Source organism: Pseudorca crassidens, chromosome 2 (genome assembly GCF_039906515.1).
Source record: "Pseudorca crassidens isolate mPseCra1 chromosome 2, mPseCra1.hap1, whole genome shotgun sequence".
Lineage (NCBI taxonomy): Eukaryota > Metazoa > Chordata > Mammalia > Artiodactyla > Delphinidae > Pseudorca > Pseudorca crassidens.
In genome coordinates this window covers 8,546,712-8,573,403 of record NC_090297.1, presented here as the reverse complement: position 1 = coordinate 8,573,403, position 26,692 = coordinate 8,546,712, and the positions used below count along the sequence as shown (strand labels likewise).

Below are 26,692 nucleotides of genomic sequence, written 5' to 3'. Positions count from 1 at the left end.
CCAGGAGGTGATGGATTGAGTCATTGATGGTCAGGTGGTGTAGCACATGGGTGTCTCTTTCACTCCCTGGACTACTTCACTTGAGAACTTCTGCTTTAACTTATCTGATTTCCCTGTTTAGGGAGGAGTGACATGTCTGTTCTGCCAGAAAAATCTTTTCAGAATATATTTTAAAAGTTAGGGATTTAGTAGTTAGGGCTAAGCCAATTCAACGAGATGTCATTTTGATTATACGAGCCACCATGTTTTGCTCATCTATTCCAGCTAGGCCCTTTAGCTGCATTATCCCTAAATGAGGAAGATTAAGACTCAGACAGCAGTGTACAAGTAATTTGCCCAGAGTCCCTACAGCAGGTGAGTGGCAGGGCCAGGGTTCCAACCAGGTGTTTCTAACTTCAGAGTAGCAGGCACTCAGCGTAAAGCACTAACTTGTGCTGAGCACTGTGCTAAATCTGTTACACGTATGAACTTAGTTAATCTTTTTTTTTTTTTTTTTTAAATCTTGGCCATGCTATGTGGCATGCGGGATTGAACCCGTGCCCCATGCAGGGATTGAACCCGTGCCCCATGCAGTGGAAGCATGGAGTCTTAACCACTGGACTGCCAGGGAAGTCTCTAACTTAGTTAATTAATCCTTAGAACACCCTCTGGGGGCTTCCCTGGTGGTGCAGTGGTTAAGAATCCGCCTGCCAATGCAGGGAACGCAGGTTCGAGCCCTGGTCCAGGAAGATCCCACATGCCGCGGAGCAACTAAGCCCATGCGCCACAACTACTGAGCCTGCGCTCTAGAGCCCGCGAGCCACAACTACTGAAGCCCACACGCCTAGAGCCCGTGCTCCGCAACAAGAGAAGCTACCGCAGTGAGAAGCCCGCGCACCACAGCAAAGAGTAGCCCCCGCTCACCACAACTAGAGAAAGCCTGCGTGCAGCAACAAAGACCCAACTCAGCCATAAATTAATTAATTAATTTAAAAAAGAACACCCTCTGATATGGGGACTATTATCGACACTTTACAGATGAAGAAACTGAGGCACAGGGAAGTTAAGTAACTTGCCCAAGATCAGACACCCAATACGTTACATACCTGGGATTTGAACTCCAGCCACTGAGCTCCACAGAGTGTGGCTGCTGACCACTCCCCTTTACTGCCCAGCTCCAGGGCCTGAATCTTCCCATCCACCTCCCTAAGCTGCCCCTGCTAGTACCTCTTGGTGCCTGGAGAGCTGAGAGTTTCGAGGAAAGTTGGAGGGGATAAACTACAAAGTAAAAATTCAGGGCTTCCCTGGTGACGCAGTGGTTGAGAGTCCGCCTGCCGATGCAGGGGACACGGGTTTGCACCCCGATCCAGGAGGATCCCACGTGCTGCGGAGTGGCTGGGCCCGTGAGCCATGGCCGCTGAGCCTGCGCGTCCGGAGCCTGTGCTCCGCAGCGGGAGAGGCCACAACAGTGAGAGGCCCGCGTACCGCAAAAAGGAAAAAAAAAAAAATTCAATCTGTTCAACTCCTTTTGTCTCATTCCACCATACTGCCCTGTACTCTGGGCTCAGTGCTCACCTGATGGTCACACTATTGAGGATGATGTCAACCTGAGCATTTCCCCTCTCCCTGTGTGACTCTGCTGTAAGATGAGCCAGTGTCCCACTGCAGGGTGTCCCAGGCCCCTCACACACTGCTGGAGGCCATTCGGCTTTGTTGGATGCATTCTGAGTGTGATGGTCCCCATCCACTTTTAGGGCTGTAGAGCTCTCTGCTTTGCAGATAGAGTCCAGCGCAAATGAGGTGTAAAACAGGCTTTCTTTATATTATGAGAGTTTGCTGCTTTTGTTTTATGGCTTTAAATATTACTTTTTTGTATTTGCACTCAGGGATTTTATCATGAGAGGTATAATTTTATAAATCAAAGAAGTGGAATAATCATTAGATAGTCAAGGGCTGTTTACAATTGGCCCTTACAGTTGATGGTTTTCCTTTGTCGCCTGTGGCATGATAGGCCTGGGGAGCTGCCAGAAGGGTCTCCAAAGATGACTGGTTGGAATGGCTGAGGCGGCTGAGCCTGGAGCTGCTGAAGGACTCCTCCTCGCCCTCCCTGCGCTCCTGCTGGGCCCTGGCACAGGCCTACAACCCGATGGCCAGGTATGGTGTGTCAGGGCTCCCTTCCTCCCAGCTTCAGATTGGGATCAAGAGGGTCAGCACGTAGAAAATGTTGTATAAGAATTAGTTTTTATTAGCAGTAATAGTAAAAGGATTTTTTAATTTTGTTAACCTCTGGGGGAAAAGATAAAAAAGCAAATTAAAGAAGCTCTTATTATAGGAAAAACATCCATTTTAACCTTGCTAGTGTACCTTCCCTTGGTAGATCTAGGTCCAAAACTTTAATTACAAAGTCATTTATAACTCTGAAAACAACTATGTAATAGCTTAATATAACCTGTTTTCCAGTAATAGTGATACTCCAGTTATTTATTGCTGCATTACAAATACCCCAAGACTTAGTGGTCTAAAACAACAGCAGTCTAAAAAAATTACATATTTTACTCACAAATCTGCAATTTGGGCAGGACTTGTGGGAGCAGCTTGTCTCTGCCCCACACAGTGTCAGGGGTATTTGTCCAGGGGCTAGAAGACCTACTTCCAAGATGGCTCATCCATATGTCTGGTAAGTTGGGGCTGACTGTTGGCTGGAAGTTCAGCCCTGGCCAGGGGCCTTGGTTCCTCTCCACGTGGATTGCCATATGGATTGCTCAGGCTTCCTCCCAGGAAACTGGCTGGGTTCAAGGGTGAGTGTCCCCAAGGGAACGAGGCAGAAGTGCTTGGTGCTTGTGTGACCTAGTCTTGGAGGTCACATAGTGTTACTTCTGTCCCACTGCGTTGTTGAAGGCAGTCACACAGGCCTACTCGGGCTCAAGGGGAGGAGACGTGGATGCCACCTTTTTATAGGGGAGTGGGAGGCTCCTAGAAGGGCGCATGGAACAGGAGCTAGTGCTGCAGCCGTCTTCGGAAAGTAGAATTTGCCATAAAAAATACTATAAACCTTTAACAGGGAATCTTAAAAAGTCATTGAAAATTTGGTTTATAAAAAGTTTTAATGCATGTAAAAGATTCATAGTATGATGTAAGTGAATAAAATGGAATACAAAATGGTATAAATGTGTGATTTCAGCTATTAAAAATATATGTACATAGGAAAAAGATGAGAAAGTAATACATAATGATTATCTCTAAGTAGGAGGATTTAAGGAGCAGTTGTTTTTTATTCTTTTCCTTATTTTCTAAATTTTTCTACAATGGACAGTTCTTATTTATAATGAGGCATTAAATGGTGATTTAATTAACAATCCTTTTCATTAACAAGAAGCAAAACATGAGGTATTCCATTTCACTTTCATCAGCACAGTTGGTTTGCTATTTGGAGTGTATTTAGCAAGAATAGCGATGGTCCCTGAGGCTGTTGCTTGGATGCCATGATTTAGTTCATCTGATTTCTTTCAAATATTTTATAATGCTTAAAAATCATTCCTAGGACTTCTCTGTTTCCATAGTGTGCGGATTTCACACGCTGGCTACTGTAGCGTCCCTCTCATCTGCTCCGAGTCCCTTTTGGGCACACTGTCATCCACAAGAGGCTTGTGAGAAATATACACATGTGTGTCTGTCCCCTTAGTGCCAGGTGTGTTCATTTGGGAGCCAGCGTGGCCTTGGACCTAGATCAGAAAGCTTACTTCTTAATTTACACAGGGTTTCTTTTGATCTTCATGTTATCCTTTGAATTTCAAATTTTGTTTTCTTCCATCAGATTCCAAAATTATATATACATCGATCTGACTTAACCTTTTAAAATATGTAATGAAAAGTAGATGTATAAGCATCAGATCCCTTACCCCATACATTATCTAGGCATGTCCTGTGGTTTCCAACTCCCCTCTCCACACATTCAAAAAAAAGAGGGTAGTATTAAAATTCAAATGTCAGGGGTAGCAAATATATTCACCCAAGTGGTGCTGTAGTGATTTTAAATAGTTATAGTGATCCTAGAAATGATACCTCTGCTTCCAGGTCTTCCCAAGGCCCCGGCTGTTAGAGGTTTGGCTAAGAGAATCTTTTAAGACTTATGGATTTGGATTCTATTTTCTAATACTGCTAGTTTCTTAAGTTCTGTTGTCATTTTGTTTATGACCATCCTACTAAAGGTTCTGCTTATATTTTGAAAAGCAGTAGCAGATGCTGCCTTTGCCGCTTCTGATCTTAGGACTTTGGACATTGCCTGAGAAGAAGCATCCCAAGAATCATTTGAAGATTATTGTTTTCTGAATCTGTTATGTCAACTGCTATGTTAGAAGTCCCTTTCTGTTCATCCCCTCCAGTGAAGAGAAGTGATGCAACCACTGTGGAGACAAGTTACTTTTCTCTGCTCTTCTTTCTCCCCACACACCCCGCCCCCACCCCCAGTGCCCTGTACCTGCACTGTAAAATACAGCAGTCACTAGCCACGTGTGCTTATTTTAACTTAATTAAAATTAACTAAAACTTAAAATTCAGTTCCTTAGTCACACTTATCAAAGTTCAAGTGTTCATTGACCAATGGCTACCATATTGGGCAGGGAAGATATAGACCATTTCCAGCAAGTTCTTTTGGACAGCCCTGGCCTGTATAACCATAATCAGTGATGCCGGGAGTAGATTGGTAGGTGTGACTTTGTGGCACCAGGCAGAGGCAGGAGAGGCATTTCCAACATTTGTCTTCACTCCTGTCTGCCTTCAGGGATCTCTTTAACGCTGCGTTTGTGTCCTGCTGGTCTGAGCTGAATGAAGACCAGCAGGATGAGCTCATCAGAAGCATCGAGTTGGCCCTCACCTCCCAGGACATCGCTGAAGTCACACAAACCCTCTTAAACTTGGCTGAATTCATGGAACACAGTGACAAGGTGAGACTTTGCCCAGTTGTCCAGATGGAGCCTGACGGGGAACCAGCTGGTGAGAGGGGAGAAGCACCCTCACAGCCCACTCTTGCTTGTGCCCCGTCTGCCATTTTCCTATGCTGTGGGGTTCTGCTCTTCTCCAGGGCCCCCTGCCATTGAGGGATGACAATGGCATTGTTCTGCTGGGTGAGAGGGCTGCCAAGTGCCGAGCATATGCCAAAGCGCTACACTACAAAGAACTGGAGTTCCAGAAGGGTCCCACCCCTGCCATCCTAGAGTCTCTCATCAGGTAGGCCATAAACACTTTTTAATTGCTGCCTTCATCTAAAATGACCTCTCTTCTCCCACTACCTGGTGACAGTTCACTGGAGGCAGTTGGAGACCTCTGCTCTATGAAATCTGCCATCAGGCCTGGCCAGCACGTTTAAATGAGATGTGGTTGCAGATGGCTCTCCCCAGTATTCTAGCCAGAATTGTCGTTTCTGTTGACCCTTAGCACCTGGGCTTCTGTTGTTTTCCAACCTGTGCTTACTTGTCCCAATGAAATTAGCCTAGAAGCAGTTCTGTGGACGGAGCAGCCTAGGAAGGATAGATTTTACGTCTGGGTTAGATCGCGCCCTCTGGCTTGGGACTAGGAGCTGGATTCTGTGCCTCAGAGACCACCCAAGGGCAGGGTGGGTTTTTATTGGCTAAATACGTTGGTGCCTGAGTCTTCCTCCTTGGAGTTCTATGAATGTAAAAGACAGAGTCTGAAATTCAGTGGTCTTTTCCCTCATTTGCTTATGTTCTCTCATAAGATGGTTTTGAGTCTTCTGGGTATGGAAAAAAATAGGTTGTTTAATAAATTTTTTGCTGTTATGAAATTACAAGCAGCCTTAAATGTTAGCTCCACAGCTCCTAGAGAACTGTTCACTTCCCCTAATGATCATCAGAGAATATTAGCTTCAGGATCTAATTATCTTCATGTAAATGCTAACATGGTTGATTATTTCACTACAGATAGTTTAGGAAAAATCACCCAGCTAATAAGTACCTCCACTGTGGCTGAAACAGCCTGCTGTGTGTGTTGCTTCCTTCATTTGAAAGGATAATCAAATAACCAAGTTTTCTGCTAGCTCTGCTTTTGAGTAGATGCTAAAAAGTGTTCCTTTCAACACTTTAAAAAGTGACCAGAGGGCTCCCCTGGTGGCGCAGTGGTTGGGAGTCTGCCTGCCGATGCAGGGGACGCGGGTTTGTGCCCCGGTCCGGGAGGATCCCACATGCCGCGGAGCGGCTGGGCCCATGAGCCATGGCCGCTGAGCCTGCGCGTCCAGAGCCTGTGCTCCGCAACGGGAGAGGCCACAACAGTGAGAGACCTGCGTACCAAAAAAAAAAAAGAAAAAAAAAGTGACCAGAAAGATAGAAATAGGGCTTCCCTGGTGGCGCAGTGGTTGAGAGTCCGCCTGCCGATGCAGGGGACACGGGTTCGTGCCCCGGGTCCGGGAGGATCCCACGTGCCGCAGAGCAGCTGGGCCCATGAGCCATGGCTGCTGGGCCTGCGCGTCTGGAGCCTATGCTCCGCGGCAGGAGAGGCCACAGCGGTGAGAGGCCCGCGTACCCAAAAAAAAAAAAGGATAAAAATAGAATCATGTCTTTCCCCAAATAAATTGGACTTTGAATGTCGATTTCTAAAATACCACATATGGTGACATTTTTTTTTGACATTAACCTTGTCACAAAAAGTTTATACTTCAGTTATTCAATTGTGTATCTATAAAAGTATGAGTAAATTTCAGCAACTATAGGTTTTGATTAGTGTAATATAGATGTTTTGTCCCCCCCAACTTTATTGAGGAGTAATTGACAAATATAATTGTAGATATTTAAAATGTACAGCACGATGATTTGGTATGCATTATGGAATGATTACTGAGATCAAGGTAATTAACACATCCGTCACCTCACATGGTTAGCTCTTGTGTGTGTGTGTGTGGTGAGAATGCTTAAGATCTACTCTCAGCAAATTTCAAATATACAAACCTGTATTATTAGCTGTAGTTGCTATGCTGTGCATTAGATACTCAACTTACTCATCTTACAACTGAAAGTTTGTACCCTTTCACCTACATCTCCCTGCTTCCCCATTCTCCCATCCCCTGACAACCACCATTCTATTCTGTTTTTATGAAATCAGCTTTTTAAAAAATGATTCCACATATAAGTGATACTATACAGTATTTGTCTTTCTCTGTCTTACTTTACTTAGCATAATGCCCTCTAGATTCATCCATGTTGTCACAAATGATAGAATTTCCTTCTTTATGACTGAATAATATTCCATTATGTGTATATTATATGTGTGTGTATGTACATATATATATACACACATAATATATATATACATAAACTATATTTCACATTTTCTTTATCCATTCATCTTTTGAAGGACATTTTAGGTTATTTCCATATCTTGGCTATTGTGAATAATACTGCAATGAACATGGGAGTACAGATATCTCTTTGAGATAGTGATTTTGTTTCCTTTGAAGTATATCCAGAAATGGAATTGCTGGCTCACGTGGTACTTCTGTTTTCAATGTCTGGAGGAACCACCAGTATAGTGGTGTAGTGGCTGCACCACTTTACATTCCCACCAACAGTGCACAAGGGCTCCCTTTTCTCCACTTCCTTGCCAACCCTTATTGTGTCTTGTCTTTTTAATAATCGTCATCCTACCAGGTGTGAGGTGATATCTCATTGTGGCTGTGCTTTGCATTTCCCTGATGATCAGTGGTGTTGGGCACCCGGTCATGTACCCATTGGCCATTTAGATGTCTTCTTCGGAAAAATGGACTGTTTAGGTCCTTGGCCCATTTTTAAATTGGATTATTTGCTTTTTTGCTATTCAGTTGTGTAAGTTCTTTACATATTTTAGATAGTAACCCTGGGTTATGGTTTACAGATATTTTTCTCTCATTCTGTAGATTGTCTTTTCAATTTATTGATTGTTTTCTTTTGCTGTGCAGAAGCTTTTTAGTTTGAGGTAGTCCCACTTAATTTATTTTAGCTTTTGTTGCCTAGAGCCTCAATTTTCTTTAGTTGTGGGGTGTATAGCTGATAAGAGAAAATTATAAGCTACTTCTGCCCTAGGCATGTTGTGCTCTTCCTTCTCTTCATCTCCTAACCCCCAGTCTTTTTCTCCTCTCTCCAAGCAGTACTGTGCTGGCCCACGAACATCTCAGATCCCCTGCCTGCCTTAGGAAGTTTCTGTCTGACTGCCTGTCCCATGGGAAGCCCTATTCCAGTGTACTTCTTCTCTACTCACTTTACTTCTTTGAAAATCCTGAGGGTCTTGTTTTTAAGGTTAAGTAGGTTCCCAACAATCAAAGGACTATAGGTACAGTAGAAAATAGTGAGTTCGAGAATTATGCTTACCTTACACTGACTAGTTCAAGTGAATGGTTCTTTTTTACAAGGAAAAATTGCTTCCTGAAGGTCAAACTTATTTGACATCTGTTATGACTAAAGATGTTTCTTTTCCCCCTGCGTATATGTAAGTTTGCTCAAGTAGAAAGTAGGAATGTTGGTTTGCAAAGTGTTTTGAAGCCAGGGGTGGCACTGGCCTCTGTGGTGGTTGGGTGGAGGTCAGACAGAGTCTGACCTCTTCCAGTGGATGCTGCTGCGCTTTTTGTCCCTCGCTTTTTCGTCTTTGGCTTCCTGCTCCTCCCTTGGTTTCCCTGAAGACTGCAACACACTCAGAGTCTCTTTCTCACGGCTCACTCTCGGATTTTTCACTTAAAACTTTCCACCATGCTCTCAGTGGTAATAGTAATAATTTTAAAAGGAACGAGGTTTAAAAGAGTTTATTGTAGAAGGAAGAAAAAACTTTGAATGTTTAAAACGAACTACAATGTTGTATTTCTACAAAGCAAAATGCTTATGTACAGCGTGAATTATTTCTTAACCATAGTGCCATTTAACTTCCTGTTTCAGCCATTTTTTATAGATGAGATAAAAGAGGAAGCTCTTTGAGCCCTTTTCTTACAAAGTAAATAAAAATAGACAAATCTGTATTGACTGTGAAGATTTTAAGGCAGTTTTTTGCAAGCGTCCACAGGGACTTATCTTCCCCTCCCACTGGAGCTCCTGCCACCACTGGACCCACTTCCTGCCTCTCAGTGCTGGGCCCTGACCGAGGTCGAGCAGGGGAGGTGCTCAGAGGCCAATTGCAAGGCCCAGAGCCGTGGAGTTTCCTCCAGTCAATTCCAGCCTGGGTCCGTTCACCTCCAGCAGAAAAATTTTTGTCTTTAAAAAAAAAATTGTGTAGACTGAAGATAATTTCATTGGATTTAAAAGCAGAAACTCCTCTCCTCCACCACCCTCTTCACTCCTTTCTCTAACACCCAAGAGAATCAAAATAATCTGGTCCTTTTCAGCAAAGGCATTTATTTTCTGCCCTCACGTAACCTAGGCCTTAAGGAAAATGCTTAAAGTGAACTCACAATTATTTTTCTTTCACAGAAAAATCATGTGGAAAAGAAGCTGCTGCTATGTCAGGGATCACAGGCAGACAGCCCACTCAGGCCAGCCCCCTGAGAAGTCTGTGTCTGGACCCACTGTGTTTAATTAAATATTTCCTCCCATTTACTGTAACATCCTCAGTACATAGATTTTTTGGTTCTCCTAAGAGACTTACTGTCTCACTGAAGATGATAGGCCATTTTCTGTCCCTGCCCTTTTTATACTCCCTTCCTCTCCTCCTCTGCCTTTTCCCAGCCTCCGTTTGTCTCCACTTCTCCAGCCCTGCTCCAGAGCAGGCTTCTTTTTACGGCTGGAAGTCTTCTGGGCGGATTTTCATCTCCACTCGTTTGAGGGAGTAGCTAGACCCATGCCAGCCGTACCAGGTGATGCCGTCCAGGTGCTTGCTGTGCTCCCCAAGGCGGTAGTAAACACCATTGAGGTTGGAGTCTGTGCAGCAGTTGTACCAGTATCCACCTGGGACAGGAAACAGGTCAGTGCTAGTATGTCCTTGGAAATAGCTGATAGACCAGGCAGCAGGGATTTGTGATGCTTTTTAAACTGTACCTAAGCCATTAGGGTCAGTGTCAAACAGGAGTACCAAAGCCAGAATACCAACTGCAGTTATAAATTCACTCTTTCTCCTCCAGTGGGACTATGGCCTTGTACCTGAACTCTCACTTCCCAACCCCAACTCTCACCTTTCCGGAGCTGGGCACACTTGTCTAAGCAGTTGTCATTGTCCTTGTCCTTGGTGCTGAAGGCTGTGTTGTTGTGATAGACAAGGGCATCGTTCCCCACGTTGCCGCTGTAGTTCCCCAGGAAGAGGCGGTAGCTGTTCCGTTCATTGCCCAAAACAAAGTGGCTGTACTCAGCGTAGCGCATGTTGCCCTCCCAGTCCTGTCCGGGGGGCAGAGCCTTAGAAAACTGCAGCAGGGCCTTCTTTCATACCATCCTGCACCTCTTCCCTCTCCCCAGCTGCAGCCACACACCTTTTTACTACTTTATTACTTGTCTACCTCTAGTTTAACACACTAACACACTTATATACAGCGTGAATTTAACACACGTATATACAGCGTGAGTTATTTCTTAACCATAGTGCCATTTACCTTCTTGTTGCAACCATTTTTTATAGATGAGATAAAAGAGGAAGCTCTTTGAGCCCTTTTCTTACAAAGTAAATAAAAATAGACATATCTGTATTGACTGTGAAGATTTTAAGGCAGTTTTTTGCAAGCGTCCACAGGGACTTATCTTCCCCTCCTCCAGGGAATCAGAAAACAAGGGTCCTAGATCAGACTTCTCTCCTGGGTCACCACATGGCCCTGGTTAGTCTCTCATTCTCTTCCCCTTTACATCCCTGTCTGTAAGGTGTACACGTGTGTGTGTTTTGCTGTATCCCACTCTGAGATGTCGTAAGAGTAACCTGAGAACATAGTGACGCTTCAGGGCCTTTGATGAGGGTCACCAACCGATACCAGTAAGGTTTGCACGTAGAGGACCTCATGCCCCAGGCCAGGGCAGGGACCACAGTGTTTCAGCCCAGCTGACTGTTGGATTCCTCTGCTCTGGCCTGAGTCTGGCCTCTCCCTTGTACCTGCAGCCTTGTTTTTGTGAAAAATAGGAAAAAAAGCCCTATTCTTCCTCAACTGTACTGCAACCTGCAGGAAAACCATCACAACAAGTACACCAGCCGATGGCGAACAGGAGTAGGAATGACGCCCAGGAGTTGCACACAGTTGGGCATGGCGGCCCTGGTCTCATGCTCACCTCCATCTCCACGCGTAGCCGGGTTGGCCGCCTGGAGAGCCGGTGGATGTGGTCGTTCCCCAGCCAGAAGTCCCCACTGATGCTGCCAAAGCCCTGCTTGTACTGCTTCCAGTCCCGATAGAAGGAGACAAGGCCACTCTTTCTTCTCTGAATGGTGGTCCAGCCACCACCTGAAGTCTCCATGTCACAGAACACCTGGAGCAGAGGGGATGCCCTCCCTGGTCAGGACGTGCCGAGGCAGGCAGCGCGAGCCTGAGCGTGGCTTCCCACCTTTCTCCCACCCCGTAGAGCCAAGGGACGTGTGCCCTTCCACAGCCATGCTGGCTCACTAGGCAACGATTCTGCCCCAGGGTTGGCAAGCTGGGCAGGCTGGTGGTTTGCTGAGATTAAAGTTGAGGATAAGAGCAAGTGCACGGAGAGTCTGAAAGGAAAAAGTCCAGGTCCTTCTGACACACTCCCTGTATGTTCTCTTTTCTCCCCAAAGAGTCACTGCCGTAGGATGTGGCAAGGGATCGCAGCTAGTTAGGTGGTGGTTATAGCATTATCTAACTGTTAGAAGGTTTAGTGTTTGGTTGCTAATGATTTGAAGGAGCAAAACAGATGCCTGGATTTTTTTCCTCCATAAATTGAGTATTTAGATAGCTCTCTGGCGTTGATGTGTTTGCTTCTCTGTCTTTTTTTTTTTTTTTTTTTTCGCGGTACACGGGCCTCTCACTGTTGTGGCCTCTCCCGTTGCGGAGCGCAGGCTCAGCGGCCATGGCTCACGGGCCCAGCCGCTCCGCGGCATGTGGGATCCTCCCAGACTGGGGCACGAACCCGCGTCCCCTGCATCGGCAAGCGGACTCTCAACCACTGCGCCACCAGGGAAGCCCTGCTTCTCTGTCTTGAGTTTCCCTCTCTTTAGACTGTGACTAGCCCTATTGTCCCCAGCCTTTGACGGGTGGAGGATAGATGGTAGTACATGGGCTGTGATGACCTCACCTCCAGCTCAGGGCTGCCCAGGAAGTCATCGGGAGGAAGCTTATACACTCCAGAGATGCGGTAGTTCTTCTGGTAGAGAGACGAGCAGTCGTAGATGGCATCTACAAAAGGAGAAAACCACAGGGTGAGCATCCAAACCCAGGGCCTTTGTGGCTAGCCGGCATCCCTGCTGCATCTAAATTGAAAGTTTAGGAAGGGAGACTTCATTTCTACCACAAAATTCACAGGAGTGTTCATTGCTGGGCAGTGTCTGGACTTGGGAGAGGTGGGCATCAGGAGGCCAGGAACGGGTGTGTTTTGGCCTCACTGGTGGTAGGGCTGAGGGCTAGGGAAACCCTTCACCTGGATAGCACAACGGTACAAACAGGTGGCTTCAGGTTTGTGCTGAAATGATCCCCCTGTAGTTCTAGGGCATGAATTCTGGAAACGTTACAATGTGTAAGGGCCACCAACAGATCCTCCTGTTTAATAAATTCAGCTTCTGGGACAGCCAGCCTCTATTCCTAAATAAGTCATGAAGATCTCATAGGGTCTGGTTTTATTGTTTTCTCGGTTTGTTTTTCTTGTTTTTCAGAGGTAATGGCTACTGCCTACTAGGTCCCTTATTAGCAGAGATTTATAATTTTATCTTTCCCTCCTTAATCCAACACTGCTAGACAAATGAAAATGAAACACCCTAAGGAACCCTTGGAGGCCTTCCCCTGACACCATTATTAAAACAAGGAAATGAGAGATTTGGGCAGGCGGGCTTTCACTCTGGGGTTGATTTTAATGTTTCCTCAGCTGCCCTGGGGGCTAGTGCTTTATGAAGGATTTTGTCTCCTTGTTGTTCTAAACATCAAAGAGCTTTGTGGAAGGGACAGCCTTTCCAGATAGGATTCAGAGAGCAGGAACTCTCGCCTGTCTAGGAGATGCCTCCTGCCCACTGTGTCTTGGGATTCTTTTCTTGGTGACCGCTGCACTGGGCCTTCAAGAAGAGGACACAGTGGGCAGTTTCCCGCTGTGGGAATTGTTCAAGGCAGAGCACTTCGGGGAGGGGAAACGGGAGACCCTTGTCTTCCCTATCAGAGGTCATCACTTCCTCTTACTGATGAAAGCATCAACTTACTGCTTTCTCCAAGAGGCTAGCTACTTACAGAGTATAAAGGTGACCCCACACCTGGTAGCAGAGAAGAAAAGTAAGGAATGATGGCCTGGGCAGGAAGAGTAAGAGGCCCGGCAAGAGAGCTGCATTTGACTCCCAAGAAACTCCTTGCTGGGAGATGAGAAAATCCCGTTTGGAGGAGCAGGACGTGGCGTTGGTCAGATTCCTCTGTCTCGCCTGGTCTCCTGTGTGTCTGGTTTCATCACACAGACCAAATCAGGACTCACTTCTCTGGAAAATGGCCTGAGAAGACCTTTCTAGTCCCAAACTGAGAGTCAGGAAGTACATGCTTAGAAAGTGATTTACACACACAAAAAAATTTTTATTGGAGTATAATTGCTTTACAGTGTTGTGTTAGTTTCTGCTCTACAATGAAGTGAACCCCTCCCTCGTGGACCTCTCTCCCCCCATCCCCCATCCCACCCATCTGGGTCATCACAGAGCACCGAGCTGAGCTCCCTGTGCTGTACAGCAGGGTCCCACTAGCTATCCATTTTACACGTGGTAGTATATTTATGTCAAATCTAATCTCCCAGTTCATCCCACACAAAATTTTTAAGCTTAATTTCATGTTAAAACTTTTTCTTCATTTGAGTTGAGGATAACCAGTAAGACTTACTCTGCTCTTTATTCTTGGCTTGGTTTATAATATGACCAAAAAGATTTTCTTTTAAGTTCTTATATCAGCAAGAAATGACATATCTATAGACTATGCTCCTTGTAACTAATAATTTCCTGATAATTTCAGCAAAGCAAATTTCTGTCTGAACAATAAATTCACCTTGGCCTGTCTAAGCCAAGCTAAGTAGAAACTGAAAATTGTTTTGGAAAAGAAAACAGTAAACGTATCTTATTTTCGGCCTACTAAAAATGTAAATTTCAGCATTGCATTTTCCTGTATAACTGGGGAGAATTTTATTTGCAATTGTGGGAAAAAATAGAAATACCAGACTTGCGCAACCTTGAGGAGTCAGTCCTTTTTGAACATGAAGGAGTCCTTCAGATGACTCTGGGCAGTGTCTGTGCACTTAATTCTGAGCCAGTGAGAATTAGGTTGGCAGACAGGACACCGAAGTCCATTAATGCCCATTCCACTAAATCCCAGGGACCCGAGAGAACTGTTTTAGGCAAAACTTTGCTTCTAGAGATGTTATGATTTTGGTGTTCTTTCCTGCTTCCTTGGGACTGAGGGTACAGCCGGTCAGCTCTGGGTAAGGAAGTGGATTAATCAGGAAAACTGGAACCCAGTTTCTAAGACTTGCTTTGTGACTTTGAGCAAACCGCATGATCTCTCTGTGTTCCAAGATGGTAATTCGTACCTTCAATATGCCAAAACATTGCAGGGATAAAAAAAAGCTGGGTAAACGTACAGAACCTTAGAAATCAAAAGAAATACTTCGTAAGCCTTTGCTAAAGAGAAAATAGAGCTGGTGGCACGTACCCAAGAAAGTAAGTTCCATGAGAACCCCCAGGGATCGTTCTGACGACCACGTCACCTAGAAGCAATGCTCCAGACAGGAGGCGCTCGACTGTGTGAGGGGGAAGGTGGTGAGTAGCGTGAGGACACGTCCTCCTTACCTGCCAAAGTCTGGGTGACAGTCTGCGCTGCCTGCAGCTGCATGATGCCCATCTGATTGTTCATCTCGGAGTACTTGCTCTCGGCCTCTGTGAGCCGCGACTCCATGCGCTTGGAATTGCTCTCCAGCTCCATCACCTGCATGACCACGCTGACCCAGTCCCTTTCCTGCTTCCTGCTCAGGTCGCTCAGCAGGCTGCTTAGGTTGGCAATTTGGGCCCTGAGCTCCTTCGCCTCCTCACAGCAGCCGGCCACGGTGAGCTCTGCAGGTGTCTTGCGCTTAGGGGGCTTCTGTGGCCACACTGGGTGGCTGACAAAGGCCACAGTGAAAATGCAGAGCCAGGCCACGGCCGAGAGAGTCTCTTTCAGCATCTTTCGTGGGCCTGGTTGAGGAAGGCTCTTCCTCTGGGGGAATCTGGCTGTGTCCAGCTGAGGCGTGCAGAGCTGCGGCAAATTAGAACCTAGCCCTTTCGCTCTTGGTGGACTTAGCACTTTGTTGTTCCTCTCCCCTTGCTCTTTCTTAGCCTTTCTCAAAACTTGAGTTTCTGAACGCGCAGCTTAATTGGGTATCCTATAGCCTTCCTTCCCAAGACTGAATGCTCGACAAACTCAGCATCTTAAATATTGTTTTCTGCCTGCACCTCCACCCCTACCATGGCCGTGCATAGCGCTTTAGCCCCTCCCAGCTCATCTGGGAGGGTCAGGTGCCTGTTGGGTGAAGTCAGCGTAAACTTAGGCCAGAGGAGGGGAGGAGAGAGACAGGGGCAGTCTTTCTTTCCTTGCCTGCACAGTCTCTGGGCTAAGACAAGAGGACTGAATTTGTGTGTTTCCAGTTTTGCCTATTAGATTGTACCCCTGCCAGCCACTGGCTCTGATCTATAAGCAAGCAGGGCAGGGTCAGAAGAATTTCCAGATTCCATTCTAAAGGTTATATAACCGTGGGGTGAGCATAAGGTAGGCAAAGAGAGTTGGGAATAAGACTCTCCACTAACAGGGAGGCCTGTTACTGCAATCCACGCTGTTTATACGAGGCTCTAGTCTATTTTGGCATCCTTCTGAATGTGCTTTTAACAAGGCTCATTATTCCTTTCTCTGATCATCATTCAGTGTTTTACAAAACCCTCTTTTGGCCTGGATCTAACGCTATCTCACATTTGAAAATTTCCAACTTAGAAAAGCTTTAGAAATAGAAGGATAGAGGAAATCTCTTAAGAAGCAAAAAAGGGCTTTGTAGCTTGTACCCACAGGCTTTACCCAGTTCTTTCTTTTTACATACTTTCTCCTTCAATAAAGAATGGGCCAGTGTTCGCCTCTCACAGTTGACATTTGGCATGGAAGTGGCAGCGATGGCAGCAGGGGTGAAAACGCAGAACTTGGTCCGAGGATGGGCACCTGCACGCCCACCAGTGTTCATGCAGAACAGAGAACAGGCACAGCCACGGCCCATGGTTCTAAGCCTGGAAAGTATGTTAAAACGTAGAGAAAAACATCCCCATTGCCTAATAATCCATGTCTGGAGCCTCATTTCCCTTTTCCTATGGAATATGGTTTGCAGATTTATTCTCTGTATATGATATATATATATATTCTCTATATATATCCCTGACAATAGGGATATTGTCATTTTTCATGTACTGTATTTAAAGGAGATTCCTCCTTTGAAAACAAGTGGGGAAAAAAACTGGATTTTCAGCAAATCTTAAATCCTTAAAATGAGCTTTTCACTAAGAAGGTAAACAAAGTTCCCTCTGTCCATACACGGTAACTGTCTTCTGAACATGCTCTTGCTATTTCCGGGTGCAGTGCTTATACTGTTGTTATTCCATATGGGCCCTTCACACACAAGCCTGAGGCCTGGCAGCCCTCCTTCCCGCCGTGACCCCCAGAGCCTTTTTCCAGTCAGGGCTTCTGCTGCTCAGAAAGTCATTTCTGTTCAGGCAGCTGGAGTTACCAAACACTTTTTTTTTTCCTGTAAATCGAAAAGCAGGAGTGGATCAGGTGGATCAGGGTTTGTTTGCTAACCTGCTCATCTTCTTTGCCTGCTTAGGAGTGAGGATGTTGCTGGAGTCCTGTAGCAGCTTGTCATTCTGCTCAAAAGGGTCTTTTTAGAATTGGCACTGTCAGCCAGTCCCTGCTGTCCCTTTGCAAATGTCTAGTCCAGCTGGGCACTGCAGCCTTAGCTCATGGAGCTCACTTCACTAAGGCGAACCTGGCCCCGACTGCCAGCATCCGACAGGGTCATTCAGCAGGGTCTGCTAAACTCCACGAGGATCTCCTACCCAGCTTAACCGACACTGAGCACTGAGCTTAAACCGTGTGGCACACAATTGTATGTAGCCTCACACACTATGCTGCTGTCTTGGTAGAGAACATCATGGAACAATGGCGCTTTATGGATTCCTGGCCGGCTTTTTGTTTGTTCTTTCCAGTGACCATTTCCTCTGCCCAAACAGAAGAATTTTGTTATGAATAGATTTTCATATCTGGGCAGAAAATGAATCGATCATTCATATTTGCAACCCATGTAGCAGTCCTTTCCAGGAAAGGTAGGAAGGGGTTCCTAAGTTTGGATCAAAAGCATCTAGCTTTTAGCATGAGTGCCTACTCTCTGACATTTGTTTTCTGGAAACTTATTTCTAACATAAGGCTTAAGTTGGAGACAGAAGCTTTTTTTATTTGAAGATTTTCTTAAATTGTCTAACCTGCCCAAATCTTCAACACTGCCCCCCCCATTTTGAGAAAAATAGCTAGTTAAGAGTATATCCCATGCCAGAAGATTATCTGTCCTCCAAAACATCTACAACCCTAGGGTGTCCTAGATTCTGAATTTCTGAAAGAAGGAAAAATAAGTCCTTGTTTTGAGTACAGCTAAGCCAGTAGAGAAAACCAGGACAAATGCGGAAGACTAGAGCAGTTTTCCCTTCTCTGAGAGGCTTTTAATCCCTTCTCTGCCCTTCGGTGAACAGTGTGACCATAAAAAATGGGAATTAATTGAGAAAATATGGAAAACCTGTGTTGGACACCTTACAGTTTTTCCTTTTCTCCATTTTGCTGGTGGCGAAAGAGGGTCAGCTTGGAGCTCTTGAGATAGATGTTTATGAAAATAAAGCTTATGTTCTTTTGAGAAAAGCCAGTGAGCTTTTACTTCACAGTCTGGGCTGTGCTGCCTTAGGCTGGCACCAAGGATTGGATGTGTCCGAGCAGCCTGGGAATTCCAGAGCTGAGAAGGGCCTAGAGCTGGTCTTTCCTTCTCCCCCAATAGGGGCGTCATGTCTCATTTTCTTGAAAATGTTCCTGTTGGAGAGACTCCTTGTTTTCCAGTGTATTCGTGCCCCTGCCTACTCTTAAACCATCCTTCCAAACTGGTGAGGGAGGAACAGCTGCCCTCAGTGCCAGGCTCTGTTTGTTGAATGAATACATCTCAGAAGAATCTGCCTTGTTGTTAGTTTAGCCGTGTGTTTGTGGTCATATTTTACTTCCGAAGTCTTCTAACGAGCCACAGCTGCCTTACTACATGTGGCCATTTGGTCCCTGACCCTTCTACCGCTCAGTCCTACTTCCATCTCAGCCCGAAGTCCAGGTCCATCGCAGAAGGTATTTGCACCTCTTCCCTAAGCCTTCTAGTTTGCCACTTCTCCCAAAGAGTGTGTCCTGGGCTTATTAGAAACCATTTCTTTCAGGCCTCCTCTTAGTGTCTACTGTTTAATTATAGCACCTAGCAAAAAAGTCTGTCTCTGAACCCTCTTAGGAATTTGCAGCCTCAGGTGCCTCACAGGCTAGGTGGAGAGACAGACAGCTGAACTCCAGGGCAATGTGACATGCTGGGGTGGGGGACACAGCAGAGGGGGAGTGCCCAACCCAGATGAGGTTCTGGAAGGTCTCCTGAGGGAAGTGATACCCAGGGTTGTTGTTTTTGTGGGGTTTTTTGGTTTTTTTAAAGGAAGAAGTAGCCAGAAGTGGGAGAGGGCATTCTGAGCCAAGGTGCAGCTGTATGAAAAGCCTGGGCTTATAGAGCCTAAGTGGTCAAGTGTGGCGTTAAGGGGCAAGAAGGAAGAGGAGTGGTGGCAGGAATTAAAGCTGGACGAGTGGAGGCGCGTCGGGCCTCAGGGCCCTTGTACATCCTGGCGAGGCTGTAAGTGTTACTTGGGAGACGGGGCTGTGGAAGGAAGCCAGGAAGCTTTTACTTCTTGCTTTGTTTTTTTCTGAGTCTCACCAGGACAGTGGCTCTTTGTAGTTACCAAACAAGATTTTTAACTGGAAGTGGGTGGCTTAGAACATCAGAATTTCTTAGAATTGTAATGCATTCATATTAAATGCCCTGAAGGGCTCATCTGGCTTGAGGATTAAGGAGGTGGTATCTGAAGGACTTAAAGTTATTAAGTCTAGAATCAGATAAATCTGGGTTCTAATCCCTTCCCATCACTTGATAGTTATATGACCCTGGGCAAATTAATTAACTTCTCGGAGCTGACCAATCTGTGAAATGGGGATAAAAATTTTAACTACTCCTGGACTTCCCTGGCAGTGCAGTGGTTTGGACTCTGTGCTTCCACTGCAGGGGGCATGGGTTTGATCCCTGGTTGGGGAACTAGGATCCCACATGCTGTGCAGCACAGAAAAAAAAAAAAAAGTTAGTTAAAAAAAAAAATTATAACCACTTCACAGGATTTTTGTGAGGACTAAGTTAAATACAGCAAAAGATTAAAAATAGCTAAGGCATTTTTGAAGAAGAAAAATAAATTTGGAGGAATTACCTTATTAGAAATAAAGATTTATCTTAAAGCTACAGTAAGTAATTAAGGCAATGTAGTATTGGCACAAGGATAGACAAATAGATAAATGGAGCAGATTTGAATGTCCAGAAACAGACCCACACATATATGAACACTTGATTTATGACAAGGTGCCACTATAGAACAGTGAGTTCCTCTGGGTAGGCTAGATAGCCTTATGGGGGGATAAAGGTTCTTGACCCTTACCCCATACCACACCCAAAACCTCAAGTCCAGGAGATTTAAAGTCTAAATCGGAAAACAGTAGGGCTTCTAGAAGATAACATAGGAGATTATCTTCAGCATCTTGGGATAAGCAAAGATTTCTTAAACAAGATTTGAAAAACACTGACCATAAAGGAAAACATGAAATGCAATAAAAGGAGTCATTTCTTTTCACTGGAAAACACCATGAAGAAAGTAAAAAGGCAAGAAGGTATTCCAGTACATACTTCTGTGTATACTGTATCCAGAGTATATATAGAACTCCTAACAAACAAACAAAAGGTAGCCAGTTAAAACATTGGCAAGAGATGTGAACAGGTACTTATTTCACAAAAGATTATGTCCACAAGGCCAGTCGACACATGAAAGACTGCTCAGGCTCATTAGTCATTATGGAAACTCAAATTTAAACCATACTGTGCAGGACTTCCCTGGTGGCGCAGTGGTTAAGAATCCGCCTGCCAGTGCAAGGGACACGGGTTCGAGCCCTGGTCTGGGAAGATCCCACATGCCGCAGAGCAACTAAGCCCGTGCGCCACAACTGCTGAGCCCGCGAGCCACAACTACTGAAGCCTGCATGCCTAGAGCCCGTGCTCTGCAACAAGAGAAGCCACCACACTGAGAAACCTGCCACACCACAACAAAGAGTAGCCCCTGCTCACCGCAACTAGAGAAAGCCCACGCATAGCAACGAAGATCCAACACAACCAAAAGTAAATAAATAAAAATAAGTTTTTTAAATAAAAAAATAAACCAGAAGGTGCAACTTACACACCAATCAAAATGGCTGAAATGGAAAACACTAAATTCCAAGTGTTGACGAAGATGTGGAGCAACTGGGATTTCCATACCCTTCTGGTCAAAATGTAACGTGGCAGTTTGTCAGTATCTTCTGAGACTGGAACATGCCCCTGTAAGCGAGCAATTCTACTGCGAGATTTGTTCCCACCAGAAATGTGAGCACCCACGCGCCGAAGGCATATAGGAATGTTTGTCCGGACTTCGCTGGTGGTCCAGTGCTTAAGACTCCGCCCTTCCAATGTAGGGGGCGTGGGTTCGATCCCTGGTTAGGGAACTAAGATCCCGCATGCCACATGGTGTGGCCAAAAAAACAAGGAATGTGGTAATGTGACTTACCATAGCCCCAAACTGAGAACAGCGTAAACCCCCATCGACAGTAAGACAGATGAATTGTGGTGTGTTCATACAGTGACACGCTATTCAGCAGTAAAAGACAGAACTACTGCGGCATGCAATGACATGGATGTGTCTCGTAAACATAATGTTGAATGTTTATATAGAGTTCAAAACCTGGTGAAACTAACCAATTGTATCAGAAGTGAGATAGTTGTTACCTCTTATGAGTTGTTACCTCTGGGGATGAGAAGGGAAGCTGTGATTGGGAGAAGGCTTGGGTGCTTCTGGGATGCTGGCAGTGTGTTGTGTTCTGTTTTTTGGTCTGGGTGGTAGTTATAAGGGTATCTTCACTTTGTGATAATTTATCAAGCTGTACAATTAGGTGTATACTTTCCTGTGTATATATGTTGTACTTCAGCCAGGAAGCTTATTTAAAAATAGATAATGCACATAAAACACTTTGTTTTTTTTTTAATTTTATTGAAGTATAGTTGATTTACAACGTTGTGTTAATTTCTGCTGTACAGCGAAGTGACTCAGTTATACACATATATATATTCTTTCTCACATTCTTTTCCATTACGGTTTATCACAGGATATTGAATATAGTTCCCTGTGCTATACAGTAGGACGTTGTTGTTTATCCATCCTGTAAAGAATAATTTGCATCTGCTAATCCCAATCTCCCAGTCTTTCCCTCCCCCCACCACACCCCCCCACCTTAGCAACCACAGATCTATTCTCTATGTCTGTGAGTCTGTTTCTGTTTGGTAGATATGTTCATTTGTGTCGTGTTTTAGATTCCACATATGGGCAATATCATATGGTATTTGTATTTCTCTTTCTTACTTCCATTAGTATGATAGTCTCTAGGTCCATCCATGTTGCTGCAAATGGCATTATTTCATTCCTTTTTATGGTTGAGTAATATTCCATTGTGTATATGTATACCACATCTTCTTTATTCATTCATCTCTCAGTGGACATTTAGGTTGTTTCCATGTCTTGGCTGTTGTAAATAGTGCTACTGTGAACATAGGGGTGCATGTATCTTTTCAAATTATAGTTTCGTCTGGATATATGCCCAGGAGTGGGATTGCTAGATCAAATGCCAACTCTATTTTTAGTCTTTTGAGGAACCTCCATACTGTTTTCCATAGTGCCTGCATCAGTTTACATTCCCATCAACAGTGTAGGAGGGTTCCCTTTTCTCCACACCCTCTCCAGCATTTATTATTTGTAGACTTTTTTTTTTTGAACACTAGTCCTTTGTTTGTTTGTTTTTAGTATTTTTTAAAATTAATTAATTAAGTTATTTTTGGTTGCATTGGGTCTTCGTTGCTGTGTGCAGGCTTTCCTTAGTTGCGTCCAGCAGGGGCTACTCTTTGTTGCTGTGCGTGGGCTTCTCATTGCAGTGGCTTCTCTTGTTGCGGAGCATGGGCTCTAGGTGCATGGGCTTCAGTAGTTGTGGCATGCAGGCTCAGTAGTTATGGCTCACGGACTCTAGAGCACAGGCTCAGTACTTGTGGCGCACAGGCTTAGTTGCTCCGTGGCATGTGGGATCTTCCCAGACCAGGGATCGAAACTGTGTCCCCTGCCTTGGCAGGCGGATTCTTAACCACTGTGCCACCGGGGAAGTCCCTTACTTGTAGACGTTTTAATGATGGTCATTCTGACCAGTGTGAGGTGGTACCTCACTGTAGTTTTGATTTGCATTTCTCTAATAATTAGCAACGATGAGCATCTTTTCATGTGCCTATTGGCCATCTGTATGTCTTCTTTGGGGAAATGTCTATTTAGGTCTTCTGCCCGTTTTTCAATTGGGTTGTTTGTTTTTTTGTTATTGAGTTGTTTGAGCTGTAAGACACTTTGAATTGTGTCTGACACATAGTCCATATCTAGCAAATACTAAGTAGTATTGGTATTTAGGTAATCGATTATCATTTCATCAGAAAAACCTCCCTGTCCACCTGAATCTAAAATAAGTCCCCTGTGCCATTCTCCATCTCTGTGCTCTGTTTTCTTCATGGTGTTTACCTCCACAGCACTTATTTCCATTTGTGTTTTGTATATCTACTTCACTGACCTATAAGCTCTGTGAAAGCAAAGACCATACCTGTCTTATCTACCATAGTAGCTCTAGCAACCAGCACTTAGCACAAAGCCTGAGACAAAAGAGATACTGTATTGGAACTTGTCAAATGAAAGAATGAATTCCCAGCAGAAGGTTCTTTTCTCCTAAATAAACATCTGACATGGAGACTTAGAGTCTCTCTCCATGGTCATTGCCAGTCTTTTATCATGGTGAGTCCTTCATTGCAGGGGATTGCCTTCTCTCCTGCTTTAACATTTTCTTCCATAGATTTTAGTTATAGAATCAAAGAGAGTGAGAACTGGAAGAGTTGAGATCATTTGGTTCAGCCTTCTTTTTTTTAACCAGTAACTTGAGGTAGCAGCCTGATTGTATGATCACTTTGTATCCCTGGAAACCATCGATTTGCATCTCACCCCTGTTTCTTTACATATGAAGACGAGTGAGAGGGCCACAGAGCATTGTGGTAGGGTTTTGTACCCCCCAGCCCCCCACCCCCGCCGTTGATTCTGGAGGCCTGTATGAATGGCATATCTGATAACTTGACCCTGCATTGACCTGTCGGTTAATCCTTATCACGGCCTGAGGGGCCACATGCAGCAGCTCATGTTGAAGACAGAACACAGAAAGTAACATGTCATGTCTCTGGGCAGCTGTATTCCCCGTAATTAATCCAGGAATCCAACAAATCTTGTCTGTCTCCAAAGGGAAATCAAACACCCATTACATTGCAATTGCAAAAAATCACTCTTAGCCAAAGACGGATTCCTGCCAGGGTGCAGGACAAGATTTCAAGTCTATGTGCAGTCGCCCTGGGACTGAGGAGCTTCCCTTCAGCCTGGGTCTTAGCCTCCCTGACTTAGGCAGCACTAATGGGAAATGGCCTGTAACTCTTTGAGAATGTTAAAGAAATTGAACCAGTTTGTGCCTGAGCAACCAATTAACAGTGAGGGTGACTGGGCTTTACAGCCTACAGGCAAGGGGCTAGATGGACGAACAAACCCACTCTGTGTCTTAATTCTAAACACATGTTCCCAAGGTGTCTCTGTTGCGTTGCTTGGAAGTATGAGCCCAGCTTTTACAGTTGTTTCCAGGCTTCCAGAAAAGGTACACAGTCTTGTTCTTTTCCCACACCTCTGCTGGAAGAGAAAACGCTCTGTCCAGAGGGGAAGGATTTGCTCAAAGCTTCGCACTTCTCAGTAAAAACACATTCCAAACGTCTGGACTCATGCTGCCTTCAAAAGTGCCAGTGTGCCTCGAGGAATCCATACCCCTGTCGAAAAGCTCCAAGCAGCAGAGAGTGTGCAGATGGAGGAAACCCCTTTGTAGCCCGAGCACAAGCACAGATTATATCTTTCTTTTTAGCCCCATCTTTTTCTTTAATGCCCTTTTACATCCAGCCATTACCCAAGAGGCCAAGTCCCTCACCAGTCATCAGTAGAGCTTAAATTTATTTCTGGCTGCTCTAAAGACTTCTTACAGGTTCACTTTACAACAGCTTGCCTCTATAGGGCATCTTACAAACTCCAAGGAAAGCTGCTTTTCAGTGCAGAAAGCTGACCATGAGTGAGGAGTTGTACAAAGGGAGGAGTCCTGGGGTTTCTCCTAAAGCTGACCAAAAGGACAGAGGATCTTTCCTTGTAACCCAAGACCATTCTAAAGGGTGCCGCTTGCTGTCGGTCAGTAGTTAACCTCTGCTCCTCCACTGCGTCTAGCTCATCCTCAGGAATGGCTGGAGATTCAGTGGGACCACTCTTACGGTGAGTTAGCAAAGCTGCTTCTGATTTTCATGTACCACTGCGAGGGGGAACAAACTGCTGGCAATTAAACTGGGTCACAGCACTCTGAAACCTTGAATTATAAGCTGTATCATGGTCTCAGAGCTGTTAAAGTGCACCTCTTAGAATTGATGAAATACGCTAGGTGCCCCATGGCCACCTCTGTCACAGTCTGTCCCAGTGACAATGAAATGGATCAGTGGTAACACCATTGATCTCTCCAGATTCTTTTGGACATCTCATTGGCTGTGAATCTTGGTGATTCAATTACAGTATGTTATGTTCCTCGTCTGTCAGCTTTTCCTTACTAAAAAGGTAGGCATATTTTTTCCTTCTCCTGATCCCAGAATGGGCATCAGTATTACTACAATGTGGCCTAACTCCGTACTGGAGTACAAGGCCAGCGCACATCTGCTCACACGATTAGAAGTGTGGAGAGTTCAAAGCTGCCGAGTCACTGGATGCCAGGTCATTTCATTTTTGTTTCCCAACTTCATCCACATAATAGGCTGAGTCAGAGCTCTTGGACATGCAGAAGCCAAGAAATCAGGATTTTACCCAAAATATCAACTCTATTTTGAGTCGAGGTAGTTGAAAATAAGCTTTGGGCTTCAGTCTGTCAGCCCTCCCCGCTTTGTTGTTTCCTGACAGCTTCTTCTTCCTGATCGTCTCTCTCAGAGCTCTTCATTTCACTCTGGATATGAAGAAGCAGAAAGGAGGAGAAAAACCTCCAGGCATCACCAGAAAAGGAGCAGTGCTCACTGTTGTAGAATAAAGAGATAATGGCCAATTTGTCAAGAAGTGTTGACAAGAAAGATAAAGTTGGCAGTAATTAACTGGCTGACATGCTGGGAGTGATGCGCCTGCCAGTGGCTCCCTAAATCAGCCAGAGCCTTGGAAATGTGACAGCCATTCATCATTTTTACAGCATGCCTCTGACAGGCCCCTGGGTTGGAAACCCGGCCAGCACAAATCGTGTGCTTTGACACTCCAGGTCTCCGCGACCTCTCAGTGCCTTACTCTGGTTGTGCTGGGGAGCCCGGGCCCCGCATTCAGCCAGGAGGGGCGTGGAGGTGATGGGTGAAATGGGACCACTTGCCCCGCTTGTTGCCGAGCACTGTGCTCATCCTCAGGGAGGACGCTCTGATTCCCAGGACTGACCCTGCAGGCGTCTACAGGACAGACCACCTGTGAGCAGAGAGTGGGAGCTCCTGCCGCACTCCTGGCGCCCTGGCGGCTTAACTAGTGCTGCTCTCACCCAGCCACGAGGGTGCGCCCACGAGACGGGTTTGTACGTGCCATCCAGCAGCAGGGTGACATTCTTATGCAGCTGTTAAAAATAATTATGAAGGGGCTTCCCTGGTGGCGCAGTGGTTGAGAGTCCACCTGCCGATGCAGGGGACACGGGTTCGTGCCCCGGTCCAGGAAGATCCCACGTGCCGCGGAGCGGCTGGGCCCGTGAGCCATGGCCGCTGAGCCTGTGCGTCCGGATCCTGTGCTCCGCAACGGGAGAGGCCACAACAGTGAGAGGCCTGCGTACCGCAAAAGAAAAATAAATAAATAAAAAATTATGAAGACTCCGGATAAAGTAGGAAATGCCTGTGATATGTGAAAGAGCAGAATCCAAAGCTGTATGATCACTCTAGCTAGCACTGTGTATAAAATATGTATTTATACAGAATATGCATGGGCAAAAGTAACATTCTAATATCGTGGTGAACTTCCCTCCCCCCACTTTTTCTTAATTAAAAAAAAAAAGATATACTTCCTCCTACCAGTCTCGAAAAGATAGTTTTTGTCT

The 26,692-nt window shown here is 45.3% G+C and overlaps 2 protein-coding genes across 4 annotated transcripts in view; one reads left to right on the top strand and one right to left on the bottom strand.

The window, feature by feature from the left end:
- Positions 1-26,692, top strand: part of MTOR (mechanistic target of rapamycin kinase) — a 117,120-nt gene that overhangs the window by 42,347 nt on the left and 48,081 nt on the right. For all 3 annotated transcript variants that reach the window (XM_067720395.1, XM_067720386.1, XM_067720384.1), the window contains exons 26-28: positions 1,991-2,133; positions 4,760-4,922; positions 5,060-5,205. In XM_067720395.1, coding sequence (XP_067576496.1) covers positions 1,991-2,133; positions 4,760-4,922; positions 5,060-5,205 — 452 coding nt within the window. The remainder of the gene's footprint in view (positions 1-1,990; positions 2,134-4,759; positions 4,923-5,059; positions 5,206-26,692) is intronic.
- Positions 8,744-15,734, bottom strand: ANGPTL7 (angiopoietin like 7). Its single transcript, XM_067720408.1, has 5 exons — positions 14,890-15,734; positions 12,168-12,268; positions 11,187-11,381; positions 10,115-10,313; positions 8,744-9,890 (listed from the first exon to the last, which is right to left on the bottom strand). Exons 1-5 carry the CDS (start codon positions 15,257-15,259, stop codon positions 9,721-9,723), a joined length of 1,035 nt encoding a protein of 344 aa, XP_067576509.1. The 5' UTR covers positions 15,260-15,734; the 3' UTR covers positions 8,744-9,720.